At 43.6% G+C, this 16907-nt stretch overlaps 1 protein-coding gene across 1 annotated transcript in view; it reads left to right on the top strand.

Annotated features, from left to right (window-relative positions):
- USPL1 (ubiquitin specific peptidase like 1) overlaps positions 1 to 4187 on the top strand; it is a 39785-nt gene extending 35598 nt beyond the window's left edge. Inside the window, exon 8 of the mRNA XM_006894083.1 lies at positions 1798 to 4187. Coding sequence (XP_006894145.1) covers positions 1798 to 4187 — 2390 coding nt within the window. The remainder of the gene's footprint in view (positions 1 to 1797) is intronic.
- Positions 4188 to 16907: the final 12720 nt, after the last annotated feature.

Genomic DNA, 16907 nt, shown 5'->3' with positions numbered 1-16907 from the left:
TTAGTCTCCAGAGAGACACCATTGCTCTTCAGTACTTTGGAGAGGTCTCTAACAGCAGACTTTCCCGTGGCAATGCACCTGTTAATTTCCTGGCTACTGGTGCCAAGATTGTTGACTGTGGAGCCAAGCAAACTAAAGCTGTTAGGTAAACATAATTTGAAACATTTTAAGATGCTGTTCCAGCCATCACTTCTCTCTTGTTGAAACAATATAGTCTAGAATCACATACTCCCTAACAGGAATATGTTGGTTGGTACTCAGTACTGTAGCCCAAGAAGTAAAAAATGTGTTCTTAGTAAATATGAAGGTGCTTGACATCATACTTTATTAGTTCATCACGTTTAGTTGTGCAGACATCCAGAGTAAATGACATATTTGCTATGTCACAATTCCCAAGGAATTAGACTTTTCTGTCCATTTTTATTTACTGCAGCATGGGCATTGGTGTTGGTGTGCTACAGTGGATATGGGGGTTGCTTGAGAAAGTCAGCAGTGAGAGCTCACATAATTGCTGACTGTAAAAGATGTTCAACTGTGTAGGTTTATAGTCAGCATTGTGGTAAATAATAGTCAAACGTAAGAGTGTAGCTTCTCTTAACCCCATAGCACCTACGAGTACCTACCCATCTTTTTTCTCTTTCTTGTGTGTATCATTGAGTCAGAACCAACCCATACGTGGGTCCTCTAGCAGGTTTTCAGAAGCTATAATTTGCATGAGGGGTGATTGCCCATCTTTCTCTCACAGAGCAGGAGAAATCCTAGTGGATTTGAACTATGTGTCTTTGGTCTGGCAGTGCAGCTCCTTACCACTTGACAACTAGAGCTCCTTTATTCAACTTACTGATGCTGTTTTTTTTAAAATGAATGGTCCAAACAAGTTGCCTCCTCATTCCTCACATACATTTCAGGCCCCTACACACCCTGACTCCCACTCCTCCTGCCCCATTGAGTTTATGCTGGTAGAGAGAACAGTGACCAGACTTCATCAGCGTAATGAATACTGTATTTTTATGCAGATAGTGTACACATTACATACTTTTTGCAAACCAAGAAACCCTTTTCTGTTTCCTGAGTGTGTGTGTGTGTGTCTTTCTGTGTGTCTGTAGTGAATAATGGACTCTTCACACACTATTTGACTAAATAATAACGAACTTTAGTATCTGTGGTGGGTGGAGGGAGGGGTGAAGAAGTTAGGAAAGATCTAGTGGGGATCTGAAAAGACGAGGTAATAGTGGCCATAGATGATTAATTTTATTTATAAGCCAAAGTGACTGGGGAAAAAATTAAGAACCACACCGTTTAGTTTTTGGCAGTAGATTAGTTCTTAAACTCTCCTGGTCATTCATCATCACATTGCCCTTTGCAAAGGAGGAAAGGGAAATAAAATAGAACAAGAGTTGAAATAGATGTTGTACCTGAGGTACAACTTAACTTAGAAATTCATGTATATGGAAAAACTTCTATTTTCTGATTGTTAGATAGAAACATTTACTGTCTTCTAAGCTATAAACTTAAATGTTATACTTCTGTCTTGACTTTTGTGGTTATTTTTGGGAAAAGTGTAAGTGATCCAAAAACCTCAGTTTTTGAAATTTATGACTGTGTGAATCCTTAACTTTTGTTATCCAAAGAAACAGTTTAACATTTGGCAGAGAAGTGATGAACTGTGGACAAAGCCATGTTCTAGAATGTTCTTGGTCACTGTCTAGTGACCAGTAGCTGGAAAGACCAGCAGAGAGGTACACTAGATGGTGGTTTTCAAAGCCTAACCTCTTCTCTTTTCCCCCTTTCTCCCAGGACAGTGGCTTAAATGTGATGACTTAAAAGGCCCATGTTCAGAGAGACGTGAGAAATTTGAAGTTCCTGCTTCTGAGATTCATATTGTTATTTGGGAAAGAAAACCATCCCAGGTTCCAGATAAAGCAGCTGCTGATTTTCCACTTGGAAAGATGACTGATCAGCAGGCTTCTGGCAATCAAGATCCAGTGTTTCCAGCATTATGTCCCGAGGGCCATCCTACCTCAGGTGCTGCAACCTCAGTCACACCTGCCTCAGTTGGAATGTCCTCGGTCACTCAGGCCTCAGCTGGAATGTCCTTGGTCACTCAGGCCTCAGCCAAAATGTCTTTGGTCACTGATACTTCAGCTGAAATGTCCTTGGTTAATCAGGCCTCAGTTGAAATGTCCTCGGTCACTCAGGCCTCAGCTGAAATGTCCTCAGTCATTCAAGACTCAGCTGAAACGCCTTTGGTCACTGAGACCTCAGCTGAAAAGTCCTCGATCACTCAGGCCTCAGCTGAAATGTCCTCGGTCGTTCAAGACTCAGCTGAAACGCCTTTGGTCACTGAGACCTCAGCTGAAATGTCCTCGATCACTCAGGCCTCAGCTGAAATGTCCTCGGTCATTCAAGACTCAGCTGAAACGCCTTTGGTCACTGAGACCTCAGCTGAAAAGTCCTCGATCACTCAGGCCTCAGCTGAAATGTCCTCGGTCATTCAAGACTCAGCTGAAACGTCTTTGGTCACTGAGACCTCAGCTGAAATGTCCTTGGTCAGTCAGGCCTCAGCTGAAACATCTTTGGACTCTGAGACTTCAACTGAAACGTCCTTGGTCTCTCAGGCCTCGAGTACTGGTGATCCACCAGCTCTGCTACCAGATGAAGCTGTTGACGTTGGGGACCATTTACTTCCAGGTCCACAAAGTGTGACTGATGACAGCATTTTCATTTTGACACTTGAAGAAATCCAGGTTCCCTCTGGTGGCTTCCTGTCTGAAAACCAGCCTGTGGGAGGAGGTCAAGCAACTGTTAGTATGAGCCCTTGGCAGTCACAGGAATCCCTGCTGGAGTCATTAGTGTCGGCTCCTTGCACTGACTCTCCTGTGGGTGTAAGTGTTCCATGCCAGCCTGTAGATGCCACCACACTACCAGCACCACTCACCGGTACTGAGCCCACGATCAATGGTTACGCGGCCCATCTTACACAAGAAGGAAAGTCCACAGAAAACGAGCTGCCACTGCCAGGAGCTGGAACTTCAAAGCCAGAATCACATGTTACATCACTGTTATCCTCTCTAAAGAAAAAAGACACTACTACAGAGTCCCCAGCCGCCACAGCCTGTCTGAGACAGAGTCAGCCCCCCAAAGAGAGCCCGAAGAAGCCGTTCATGGGGAGCTGGGTCAAAAGCCTACTGAGCAGGGGCGCCTCTTTCATGCCATCCTGCGTCTCTGCACGTGCTAGAAGCATCATTACAGATTTGCAGCCTTCAGTGAAAGGGGCAAGTAACTTTGGTGGCTTTAAAGCCAAAGGTACAAACCAGAGAAACAGCCAGGTGTCCAAGAGAGTGCGGAAGTGCACGAGTAAGCCACCTGCGCCCCCTCCACCTGCACCACCTCTGCCACCTGCACCAAGTTCCTCCATCTCTGATAGCCTGGCCTCCCCTCTGCAGGCCCATAGCAGGGATACTGCTTCTGAAGGCCCTTCTCCTGCAGGGCACATCCATCAGAGTGTTCCTGGCAGGGAGCTTGACTCTCCAGCTGGCTACAGAGACTCAGCCAATGATCAGATTCATCAGCTGAGGCTCAGACTGCTTAAAAAACTTAAGGCCAAAAAGAAGAAATTAGCTGCCCTGATGTCTGCCCCCCAGAATGGAAAAGATCCAAATGAAAATTTGGAAGCCATGTCCCATTCTGGATCTCCTAATAACTGTGACTCCATTGAGCAGTTGCTGGATGAACTGCAGTATCAGATTGACATTGCTGATAACAAAGCTGGATGCACGACTGTCCCAGGTGCTTCCCCATACGGTGGTCAGACGCAGGAAGAGATCTTAGCAGAATTGCTGTCTCCTACAACTCTTGTTTCTCCAGGTCTTACAGAGCAGGGTGAAGCTGACTTTCGGTATTTGGAAATGGGAGATGATCATGTCCCAACACCAGCACCCAGTCACCTGAGCATCACTCCTCAGAACACACATCCAAAGCCGGATCATAATTACTGCAGTCCCACCAAGAAAAGCCGGGGTGACATCCAGGCAGACTTGGTAATAGATAATTCCTGTGTTCGAACGTTAAACTTAGAGAGTCCCATAAAGACTGATATTTTTGATGACTTTTTTTCTACTTCAACATTGAATTCTTTAGCAAATGATCCATTAGACATACCTCATTTTGATGATTACCTGTTTTGAGAGTTGCCTGCCAATGCCTTAGTTTATTTATTGCTCTGGAAAAAGTTAAATGATATTTTCAGGTAGGATTTGCACACAGCCTTTAAATAACTGTGAACAAAAAGCAAGCTACTGGAGGTTTTTTATTCTGCCTGAGAAGTATGTAATCTGTTTTACAAATTAAAATTACCAAGAATTTGGCCCCTGCCTCTGTGTGTGTGTCCCCTTCATTTAGTACCTATAGGAGAATGAGAATTTCAGAACATTAAAAAACAAACTAGGTAGAATACCATGCAGCACTCAGGAGCAACAATTTTGTAAAAAAAATGATACAACATGGGAGTGGCTAGAGAACATTATGCTGAGTCAACTACCTCAGGCTCCTAAAGTCAAATACTGTATAAGACCTTTGTGAAAACAGAAGGTTAACTAGTGAGATATGTATGGATATACAAAGAGGGAAGAAGGGGTAGAGGTCTGAGGATGGGGAGAGGGGAAATCACAGGGTCGCAGAGTTTGGTGGCTTGAGGGAAGGAATAGAAAAAAGGTACATGAATGAAACAATTTAAAAAGGGAGGGAAGGAAGAAAAACCAAACATTACAGATTTGGCAATATAGTTGCTTGTATTGAATTTCTCTGTATTAAATCTTATTTTGGCCACATTGGTTCAGGAAACACATGAATTTGTACAAACTTGAAGATGGCTCATTGTACATGAGGTTATGGCTGGCTATTGGGTGCCTGGTCCAATTAGAGCCAGGCCTTGGGAGCCCTGCAGGATCCTGTGGACCATCAGTTCCTGCTGTATGTTTGTCTCCTTTTCTTTTACAAAGGTGGCAAGAAGCCTTGTTAAATCAGTTTTGAATAATGTTGATTGTTCAACAAAGGGTCTTCAACAAAGTCATCCATTTTTACATTGGTATAGAGGAGGTTCACATGTTGGTGAACACCATCTTCTCCAGTGACAGCTGTTTTCTGCAGTCAAGTAGAACACCACCCAGAAGTTCTGTGTTGGAAGGCATCCTCCTTTGGTGTGTGATAATTGGGGTCCTCAAAACAGCACTCGTAAGTGCAACTAATAGTCTCTCCCTGCCGGGAACAAAGAGAAGAACAGAGATGCACAGAAAAAGTGCACAGGGCTATGCAAGCCTCAGCCTCCACAGTCCTGAGACCAGAGCCAGGTCCACTCAGAAAGGGCCCACTGGGTAGAGTGGGAGATAGGAGAAATGCACAACAGAGCTCAAAACCATGAAAAGGGCTAGAGTTACTGGCCTCTTAGAGACTGGTGGAAGCAGGGAGATTCTGGCCCTCGGTCACCTTTCCAGCCTGGAACAACTCACCCCTGTGGCTCAACTTTCTGTCAAATCCTAAATGTACAAAGAGAACAGTTACACTAGGCAGACATTCACTCCAGAGAACAGTGAACCAGATGGCACCAAAGGGGCAACAGGTCAAGTTCAGGGGCCATCAAGTCAGATCCGACTCAATAGCTGCCCCTCTAGTGGGTCCACAGCACTGGCAGCGCTGTGCCTTGCTTACAGGGCCTCCTTCACCAAAGCTCCCTCAGGAAGATGCAGGGGAAACAAAGTTCTATTTGGGGAGAATAGTAAGTTAGAAAGCCTGCTGTATGTCAGTTGCTGTTACACATCTGATGCTTTATACCTCAGCATTCCCATGAGGGAAAACCTGTTAGCACAAAGTGCAGGAAGCGGCCCAGAGCTACAAGGTCATAGTGATGGGGCTGAGAGGAGTGGTTGCCACAGCTATTAGTAAGTGGTCATCCTGAGTCCACTGCGGGTTTCACTTAACGCCTTGACACCCAGAGAGCAATGATGTGAGTAACTAACCATGGAGAAGGTTTTAAGTACTTTGTATGAATAATTGTCAAGTTTGCTCTTGCACTTTCCCCCCCAATTACAAAAATAATTCATGCTTACTGTAAAGAAACTGGGAAAGTATCAGAAGAATTTGAGTCATACATCTTAATAGTGACATTAACTGCTACAATCTTTTTCATGCATATGGGCTTTGATGTTGTTATGCACTATAGAGCCAGAACCAACGCAAAGCTGACCCTCTGGCAGCTTTTCAGAGCCAGTTACTCACACGGAAGAGTGCCCATCCCCACAGAGCAGCTGGTGGCCTCAAACTGTGACTTCAGGATTCCAGTGCAGCTTCTTGCCAGTCGGCCACCAGAGCTCCCTCATAGGCTTTAAGAAGTGAAATTAAATCCTATTTACCTATTTGTATGATTCTAATTTTGCGTAATGAACCGTGTTCATGTTACAGAACTTCTGACAACTGATTAAATAGCTCCATAAAACCAGGCTGTATTGATGAATGCACCACTGTATGGGCAATTCCTGGGCAGCACACTTGGTAAAGTGCTGGAGGAGTAGCCAAGTTTGGCAGTTCACAGCCACCCAAAGGTGCCTCAGAAGACAGGCCTGTTGATCTGCTTCTAAAAGGGCTGGGCAGGAGGCCAGAAACACTCTGTGTTGCCTACAGGGGCCACTATACCTCCAAGCCATTGATAGCGCTGTCCACGCCTCTTCACGGCTAAGGTGATCTGTAGTGCTCCTTGCACTGCAGAAACTGTTGACAAATTTTCATGTAGATCCATGTTTTCTTCTCTGTAAGCGAAATTGCTAGGTCAGAAGATAGCCACCCACATTTGACGTCTTAACTGCCCTCAGTCCTTCAGTCCTGGGACCAGCACGAAGACAAGTGATGCAGCCTCAATTAGTTTTCTTATGATTCCTAGTGAACTGGAACTGGGTTTCTGTAAGAACATGCTTGTCCAGCCTTTACTTATTCATCCAATCAGTTATTTCTCCATTTCTACTGGGTACGAAGCATGGTTTGAAGATCCAGAGATGAGGCAGTAAATAAGAGGAATTTTCTTGCTCTTTGAGGATCTATCTACCTCTCAATAAGATAAATATATAGTGTTGGGAAATACTGCAGATTTGGTTCCAGACCACTGTAACAGACAGTGCCACAATTTGCTGTTTTCCAGTGCATACAAAAGTTACATCCAGTCTTGAGTCTTACTGAATGCGGTGGAAATGTTTGCGTGAGTGTCCTAAATGGGACACGAGACACACAGTGAGCACAAGCTCTTAGGGGGGAAAGACGCCAACATGCTTGATGCAGAGTTGCCACAGACCTTCAATTTGTAAAACAAATTCTCTTTGAAACAATAAATGAAGCATGTCGGCACATACTCTCAGCTGGTGGTGCTTTGTAGAAAGGTGGTACATGAGGAGGGGGGAAACGGTTTTTTAACTAGGTGGCCTGGGGAGGCATCTTGGAAGTGGTTGATACTGAAGCAGTGAAGTACCGAGAAAGAGCCCGATTCATGAGGAGCAAGAGTACAAAGAAAGGGTTAAGAAGGAGCATCAGGCCAGACATGTCGCCAGAGGTCAGAACAGAAAGCTCCTGGAGCCACAGCAGGGCACTGTCTACAGTGAGAATAATGAAAAGCTGAGAAGAGATTTGAGGCAAGAGGGTAACATGATCTAGCCTGGCTTTTAAAAGGGTCACTGAAGTGTGAAGAATGAGTACAGATGGTCAAGAGTAGAGGCTGGAGTCCATTACAGTCCTCCTAATGAGAATGTGGATGGGATGGGGGCGGAGAGGTGCTACTGGGTCACTGTTCATTTTTAAGGTAGAGCCAGCAGATATATTGAATGGAGACCAAGAATTCCAAGATGAATCTTAGGTTATCATTGCCTCCTTGAGGCAGCGACCGACTTGGGAAGGAAAGAACTTGAAGGGTGAGATAATTCCATGTCAGCCAGGAGATTGCTGTAAGACTTTAAAATAGAAAATTTAATGAATGACTCCGCAGGCTGGAGTTCAGGACAGAGTAGGGCAACTGGATGGAACCTTAGTGGGAATTAGGAATGCATGAATCATTTCATGCATACAAGAGGAGGACATAATGGAGTTTACACAGTCCTTGGGAACAAAGATAGGTAGGAGGGAAGCTAGAGAACTGTGGTCCTGCAGCCACCATAGAGGATGGGTTTTTAGGCCTGAGAGACGATTATGTCAGATTCTCACTACTGGGTCAACTGGCAGCATCAGGATGAATGGTGAAGAGATTGAGATTGTTTACAGCTTTAGTTTACTTGGCTCCACAGTCAATACTCTTGGCACCAGCAGCCAGGAAATTAAAAGATGTATTGCGATGGGAAATTTTGCTGTTAGGGACCTCTCCAAAGTAGTGAAGAGCAATGGTGTCTCTCTGGAGACTAAGGTGCGTCTGATACAGGCCATGGTCATTGCAATCATTTGTTATGCGTTAGAGAGTTGGACAATGACTAGGGAGGATAGAAGGAGAATTGATGTATTTGACCTGTGGTGCCAGAGAAGAGTATTGAGTGTATCACGGACTGCTAAGAAAACAAACAGATTCATCCTAGAGAGGGTTAAACCGGGCTGCTCCTTGGAGGCAAGGTTTCTGAGGCTTCGTCTGACATACTTTAGACATGTTGTAAGGAGGGACCGGTCCTTGGAGAGGGGCATCATGCTTGGTAGGGTGGAGGGACAGCGCAGGAGGGGAAGACCCTCTATGAGGTGGATAGATTTCAGTGACTGGGGTAATCGGAATGGGTTTACCGGAGGCTCTGTATTGATGGGTCAGCTATGAGTTGGTTCTGTCTCCATGGCAGTGAGTGAGTTTGCAACCAAAAGGCACACAATTCATATTCACTAACTGCTCCTTGAGAGAAGGATGAGCAATCTCCCAGGTAATTTGCTGTCTCTGAAAACCCACTGGGGGTCAGCTATAAGTCAGTTCAATCCATCTCAGCTAGGGTCTTCCTCACCTGTGCTGTCCCTCGACATTTCCAAGCATAATAGCCTTATCCAAAGACTGGTCCCTCCTGGCTACATGCCCAAAGTATGTGAGATGGAGTCTCAAAATCTTTGTCTCCATGGAGCAGTTTGGGTTCACCCTCTACAGGACAGACCTGTTGGTTCTCTTGGCAGTCCATGGTATGTTCAACACTCTTCTCCAGCACCACAACTCAAAGGCAGATTCTTCTGTCATCCTTGGTCATTGTCCAGCTCTCTGATGCATATCAAGTATTCTCAAAGACCATGGCCTGGCTCAGGCACACTTTAGTCTCTGGACTGACTGACATCCTTGCTCTTCAGCACTCTGGAGAGATCCATGACAGCAGATTTTCCTAATACAATTCATCTTTTGATTTCCCGACTGCTGGTGCCAAGAGTGTGGATTGTGGATCCAAGCAAGATGAAATTAACAATCTCAATCTCTTCTCAATGTATCATGATGCTGCCAATTTGCCCAGTGGTGAGAATCTGTTTTCTTGATACTGAAATGCAATCCATATTGCAAACTACAATCTTGAACTCTTTGCAGCAAATGCTTCAGGTCCTTTTCAGTTTCAGCAAGTAAGGTTGTTTCATTCATCTCACGCAGGTAGTTGATTAATCTTCCTCCAATCCTGATGCCACATTCCTGCTCATAAAGTCCAGCCTCTTGAATGATCTGTTCCACATACAGGTTGAAAAGGTATGGAGACAGGACACGTCCCTGATGTACTTCTTTTCTGATTTTGAACCATGAAGCGTTTTATTACTTTCTTCTGATGACGGATAAGGTTCCCATGAGCACAATCAAGTGTTCTGGGATTCCCATTTTTCTCAAGGTTAGCCACAATTTGTTGCAATCCACACAATCAAATGCCTTCGCATAGTCAATGAAACACAGACATTCCTCTGTGCCCTCTGCTTTTGGTCAAGATCCATCTCACATTAGCATTGATGTCCCTAATGCCACAACCTCTTCTAAACCTAGCTTGTATTTCTGTTAGTTCTCTGTCTATGTACTGTTCCAGTTGCTTTTGGGTAATCTTCAGCAGGATATTACACACATATGATATTAGTGATATTGTTATATAATTTTTATACTCTATTGTGTCACCCTTTTTTTTTAAAATGGTACTAAATATGGATCTCTCCCAGTCAGTTGGCCAGGTGGTTGTCCTCCAGATTTCCTGGCACAGCCTGGTATTCCATCAATTCATGGGGCCTTTTTTTTTGCCAATTCCTTCAGAGCAGCTTGAATTTCCTCCTTCATCACCACTGCCTCTTTAACATAAATTGTTTCATGAAATACTTCTGTGTCTTCCAGTTCTTGGTACAGTGATTCTGTGTACTCTTTCTGTCATTTTCTTCTTCTTTTTTTTCTTTTCTTTTAAGGTGTGCACTTTTATTCAACTGGTCTCAAGTCAGTGTACACATTAAAAGCTCTGGCTGCCTCCGCATCTCAGCCACCCCAGGGAGACCAAAAGCCTTCGTGTTTCAAGAGTTGGGAGGAAGGGCTATGGACCCCAAAAAGTAGGGCCTCCAGTGGCTGACGATTGAAAACAAAAACTAAACTAAAAGAACAAGTATTAAGGCAGAAGTGTTGGTTGTTGTTTTTTAAAATTTGGATTATATGTAGTTTATAACAAAAACAATGCTACCTATCACCTCATCTGTGTGTAAACCCTAGGTGGAGGGACGAGGTCCTTCTCTTTATAGGGAAGAGAGGCTTTTGGAAAGACAGAAGCTTCCTGTCACATTGCCATGTCATGATTATTGAAAAGAATTATTTTTTAAAAAGAACAAAATACAATCAAGGTCCTGGACCACATTGCTGAAGCGGGAGGAGCAGGGATTCTTGTTCCACATCAAGTACTGTCACTCTCATTGGTCCGGTTTTTAAAGACTGAGTCAAGTGCAATAAAGTAAGAAACCTTTTTGGTAACAAAACCATGCCAATCTCATCTCATTATGTTGGTTGGGTTTTGTTTTGGTTTTTTTTCCTTTCTACACAAGTTTAGCAAGCAGGGTTGTGTCATCTGCATAACGCAGATTGTTAATAGATCTTCCACCAATCCTGATGCCACATTTCTCCTCATAGAGCCCAGCCTCTCGGTTAATCTGCTCTGCATACAGGTTGAAAAGGTATGGAGTTAGGACACATCCCTGGCATACACCCTTCCCAGTTTTGAACCATGCAGTGTTACCCTGCTCTGTTCTGATGACTGCCTCTTGGTCCAAGTATAGGTTTCGCATTAGCACGATTAAATGTTCTGGAATTCCCATTCTTCTCAGAGTCAGCCACAGTTTGTTATGATCCACGTAGTCAAACACCTTTGCATAATCAATGAAACACAGATATACATTCTCTGAAGCTCTTGCTGCAGAGGGGCAAGGACTGCAGCCTTCAGTATGGACTGAGGCTCAATGTCAAGAAGACAAAGATTCTCACCACTGGACCAATTGGCAGCATCAGGATGGATGGTAAAAAAGATTTAGATTGTTCACAGCTTCTGTTTGCTCGGCTCCACGGTCTACACTCTTGGCACCAGTAGCCAGGAAATCAAAAAACATATTGCGATGGGAAAGTCTGCTGTTAGGGACCTCTCCAAAGTACTGAAGAGCAATGGTGTCACTCTGGAGACTAAAGTACGTCTGATACAGGCCATGGTCTTTGCAATCACTTGTTTGCATTAGAGAGTTGGACAATGACCAGGAAGGATAGAAGGAAAATTGATGCCTTTGAGCTGTGGTGCTGGAGAAGAGTATTGAATGTACCCTGGACTGCCAAGAAAACAAACAGATTTATCCTGGAGAGGGTTAAACCAGGCTACTCCTTGGAGGCAAGGATTCTGGGGTTTTGTCTGACATACTTTGGACATGTTGTAAGGAGGGAGAGATCCTTGGAGAAGAACATTATGTTTGGGAGGGTGAAGGGACAGCGCAGGAGGGGAAGGCCCTCTATGAGGTGGATTGATTCAGTGACTGAGGTAATCGGGATGGGTGTGTCGGAGGCAGTGTGATTGGCACAGGATAGAGCAGGGTTTAGGGCTATTGTACATAGGGTCAGTATGAGTTGCAAATGACTCGACGGCATAAAACTACAATAACAAACAACACAAGTTTATGGGAAGCCAAACTTTACACCAACTATTTTATGAAAACCATTGTTCAGGAATTGAAGTAATTACAGATTTATAAGTTAAGATGGCAGATCACAGAAAATGAGTTGTCCGTTCCCTGCAGACAGGAGACAGGTAGGGCCCCCTTACAGAGGGAGTGTTACTACCTGTCAAATACTTACTGAGCTAGAGCATTAGGTTGACAATAGAGAAAAGTTTGGCTTCATTTACAATGAATTCCTTTGATTATTTGCTTTCCCAGATTATCAATAAATACACAGAGAAACATGACTTGGGGTCTTCAGTCGAGAACTTCTGGCCCCCTGTTTTATGCTCTCTGCTCTATCTCATTCCTGGCTGTATGTCTCATTATGAATAATTATAAAATTACCCTCAGTCTGCAACACAAGTTGTTGTTGTTGTCATTGTTGTTAAGTGCCATCGAGTTGCCTGCTGCTCATAGAGACCCTATGTACAACAGTCCTAAACCCTGCTCTGTCCCTTGCCAATCTTTTGTCTCTGACATGCCCATCCCCATTTCCACAGTGACTTAATCAATCCATCTCATTGAGGGTCTTCCTCTCTTGTGTTGTCCCTCCACACTCCCAAGCATGATGTCCTTCTCCAAGGATTGGTCCCTCCTTGCAACATGTCCAAAGTATGTCAGACAGAGCTTCAGAATTCTTGCCTCCAAGGAGCAACCTGGCTTCACCTTCTCCAGGAAAAACTTATTTGTTCTCCTAGCAATCCATGGTATATTCCATACTCTCCTCTAGCACCAAAGCTCAAAGGCATCAATTCTCCTTCTGTTATCCCTAGTCTCTGTCCAGCTCTCTGATGCACAGCAAGTAATGACAAAGACCATGGCCTGGTCTCCAGATTGACACCGTTGCTCTTCAGTACTTTGGAGAGGTCTCTGACAGTAGACTTTCCCAAAGCAATTAATCTTTGAATTTCCTGGCAGCTGGTACCAAGAGTGTTGACTGTAGAGCCAAGCAAACTGAAGCTGTCCACAATCTCAACCTTGTCATCATCCATCATGATGCTGCCAATTGAGAATCTTTGTTTTCTTGATGTTGAGCCATCAATCCATATTGAAGTCTGCAGTCTTTGACTTTCTGCAACAAGTGCTTCAGGTCCTCCTCAGTTTCAGCAAGCAGGGCTGTGTCATCTGCATAACACAGATTGTTGATGAGTCTACTTCCAATCTTGATGCTACACTTCTCATAGAGCACAGCCTCCCGCATATAGATTGAAAAGACACCGAGATAGGACACATCCTTGATGCACACCCTTCCCAATTTTGAACCATGCAGTGTTTCCTTGCTCTGTTCTTATGACTGACTGCCTGTTGGTTCAGGTATTGGTTGTATAAGTACAATCAAGTGTTCTGGGAGATCTGGTGGTAAAAATCTGTACTGCAATCCCAAGGCACACAGTTCAAGCTCACCATCAGCTTCTTTGCAGGAGAAGGATTGGCTATCTCCTCCTGTATGATTTAGTGCCTCTGAAAACTCGCTGGAGGGTCAACTAATAAGAAAAATTCTACACAAGTTAGGGTTGGTTTTGTTTTTGTTTTATCAAGAAAGGGTGCAACACACCTAAACAGTCTGCCTAGAAGCAACTGCATCAGTGGACGATGGAGGGGCCAGACTCATCACACTCTTGCTGGTTGGTCCACATCTGCTCTCCCATCTTTTTTTGATGCTTCCTGAATCATTTAGTATTCTGACCATAACATTCTTAAGTATTGCAACTAGAGGCTTGAATTTTTAAATCAGTATCTGCAGCTTAAGAAATGCTGAGCGAGTTTGTTGCTTTTGTATTTCCAACTCCAGTTCCTTGCATAGTTCATCATAATATTTTGCTTTGTCTTGAGCTGCCCTTTGAAATCTTCCGTTCCAGTCCTTAACTTCTTGATTTCTTCCCTTTGCTTTGGCTTCTTCGTGCTCTAGTGCAATACTCAGAGTCTCTTCTGACATCCATCTTGGTCTTTTCTTCCTCCTCTGTTTTTGTAATGACCTTTTGTATCTCTCATGGATGATATTCTTGATATCCTCCCACAGTTTATCTGGTCTTCGCTAATTAGTGTTCAAAACCTCAAATCTGTTCCTGAGATGGTTTTTAAATTCTGGTGGGATAGTTTCAAAGCCAAATTTTGGTTCTTGTGGATTTCATTTTATTTTCTTTAGCTTCAGTATGAGTAGTTGATGGTCTGTCCCACAATCAGTACCTAGCCTAGTTTTTCACAGCTCATATTGAGCTTCTCCAGCAATTCTTTCCACAGATGTAGTCAATCTGATTTCTGTGCAGACCATCAGGTGAGGTCCATGTATATAGCCGCCACTTAGGCTTCTTTTAAAAGGTATTTGCAATGAATCAATTATTGGCTGTACAAAATTCTAGCATTTTATCTTCAGCCTCATTTCTGTCACCAAGCCCACATTTTTCAATTACTAGTTGTTTTTCTCCATTCCCAACTTTCGTGTTATGGTCACCCATTATTATTAGTGCATCCTGGTTGCATGTTCAATTAATTTCTGACTGCAAAAGTTGATAGAAATCATCTATTTCTTCCTCTTTGGCTCTCAGCATTGGTGCAAATATTTGAATGATGGTGGTATTGACAGGTGTTATTTGTAAGTTTGGATATTATCTTGTCACTCACAACATTGTATTTGAAGATGGATCTGGAAATGGTCTTTTTAACTATGAATGTGACCCCATTTTTCCTCACCTTTTCATTTTCACCATAAAAGATCATATGATTGTCTGATGAAAAATATCCCATGCCAATCCACTTCATTTCTCCAACGCCTCATATGTCAATATTTATGCATTCCCTTTATCTCTTAACAATACCCAATTTACCTATATTCATGCTTCTCACATTGCACATTCCAATAACTAGTGTTTGCTTGCAACTGTTCCTCCTCCTTTGTGTTTGCCAAGTCGAGGGCTCAGCCTGGGGGTGGGGGGCATTTCTGCTAGTCTAAGTGTGCTGGATTGTGCATAGAGTTTTCAAAGGCCTGTGGTTTAAGAAGTGGATCCTTCTTGCTAGTCAGCCTTAATTTAGATGTTCTACATAAAGCAATATCTGGCAGACAAATATTTTACCCAGAAGTGCAGATGAGATATAACTCCCATTGCAAAAGTAACTAATTAAGTGCTGGATTACTGCCACCCTCACCCTTAGGCACTTGTGATTTGGTTCTGTCCCTGCCTTGCTCTGCACATAGCTACTTCCTCCAGCATCCTCTTTTGCCCCTCCCAGCCAGTAAACAGAGGATCTTGTAAAGGAGCTGGGGAGTGGAGGGTCCTCAAGGCAGTGTTCTGGCTGAGGATGCCAATCGGCCAGGAGACCAACATGTGGAGAAGAGGATGAAAGTAGAAAGTGCTGTAAAAAGAACAAGGGCCTGAGTGGGGACAGCCACATCTGACCTTTACCAACTTCACAAAGGAGAACTGTCCCTGCCAACAGCATCAACAACAGGAAACCAATTCCCATGAAGTCACACATGTCCCCCATACTCCCATACCTCTTTCTACTCATCTCAGCACCAATATTACTACTTTTCTGAATCCAAAGTTCAAGGGAAGAGCCCATAGACCACACAGAACCATAGTGAGGAAGTAAAAAGTTTATGATACAGGTTAGCAGCAGAGTACACTCAGGACAGCTTCTGAAATGTGCTCGCAGGCCCTGAAGCTTTGAGCTTTTAGGTCAGTGTTACAGGGTTCTTAGTCCTGGCAATTATGGCTCTTCTGTCTCCCACTCAGCTGCATATCATCAGTGCTCCAGGTTTTCAACAAACTTGAGCAAACGCTCTTAGCTCTGGTTCTGTGGAGGATAGCATTCTCAAGGTCAGCTCCGTCTCATGTTGGATCTCTTGGTCCTCTGCTTCAGCCATGGCTGCTGCCACTGTAGGTATTGCAAGCACAATAATCTCTAGGCCCAAAGACATGCTACTTTATCTTGCTTCTTTGCTGGTGTAAGATCTTCCAATTCCGCTGCTGGATCCACTCCACTCCACTTAATGGTAAAACTAGTCAAACCCCTTGTGAGTTGGTGAAACTAGTCAGTCCCCTTGTGAATTGGTGAGACTGGCCAATCCCCTTGTGAATTGCTGAGACTAGCCAATCCCCATGCAAATAGGCTAATATACCCTATTTGCATATTCCCACCCATTCATGGGGCAAAGTAAGTTAATGGATAGGGAAGCCATTTTGAACAATAAACCCTTAATACCACAAGCCTTCAGTATGGATTACACTTTAACGTAAATAAAACAAAAAATCTATAAGGACCAATAAACAAACAAAAAATCTATAAGGACCAATAAACAATATTATGATAAACAGAAAAAAGACTGAAGTTGGCAATGGTTCAATTTAACCTGAATCCACTATCAGTACCCATGAAATCAGCAGTCAAAAAGCTAATGGGGGTGGGGAGGGAGGAAAATGTGCAACAATGAATGAATGGAAATCAAAGTTCTCTATAAACTTTCACTAAAATATCAATTTAAAAAAGAAACTAATCGGCATATTGCATTGAGTAAATCTATTGTAGAGTACCTCTTTAGAGGGTTCAAGAGCAAATAAGTCACTTTGAGGATTGAAGTTCACTTGACCTAACCTTGATCTTTTTTGTCACCTCATACACATTCAAAAGCTTGACAAAGAAAATGAAAGACTGAAGAATTGATACCTTTGAATTATTACATTGGCGGAGAATGTTACATATATGTGCACTGCCAGAAGAAGAAACACATT

Source organism: Elephantulus edwardii, unplaced genomic scaffold (assembly GCF_000299155.1).
Source record: "Elephantulus edwardii isolate Elephantulus edwardi_28Jun2011 unplaced genomic scaffold, EleEdw1.0 scaffold00134, whole genome shotgun sequence".
Classification (NCBI taxonomy): domain Eukaryota; kingdom Metazoa; phylum Chordata; class Mammalia; order Macroscelidea; family Macroscelididae; genus Elephantulus; species Elephantulus edwardii.
Note: the sequence above shows the minus strand (reverse complement) of the source record. Positions and strands in the feature narration are given on the sequence as shown.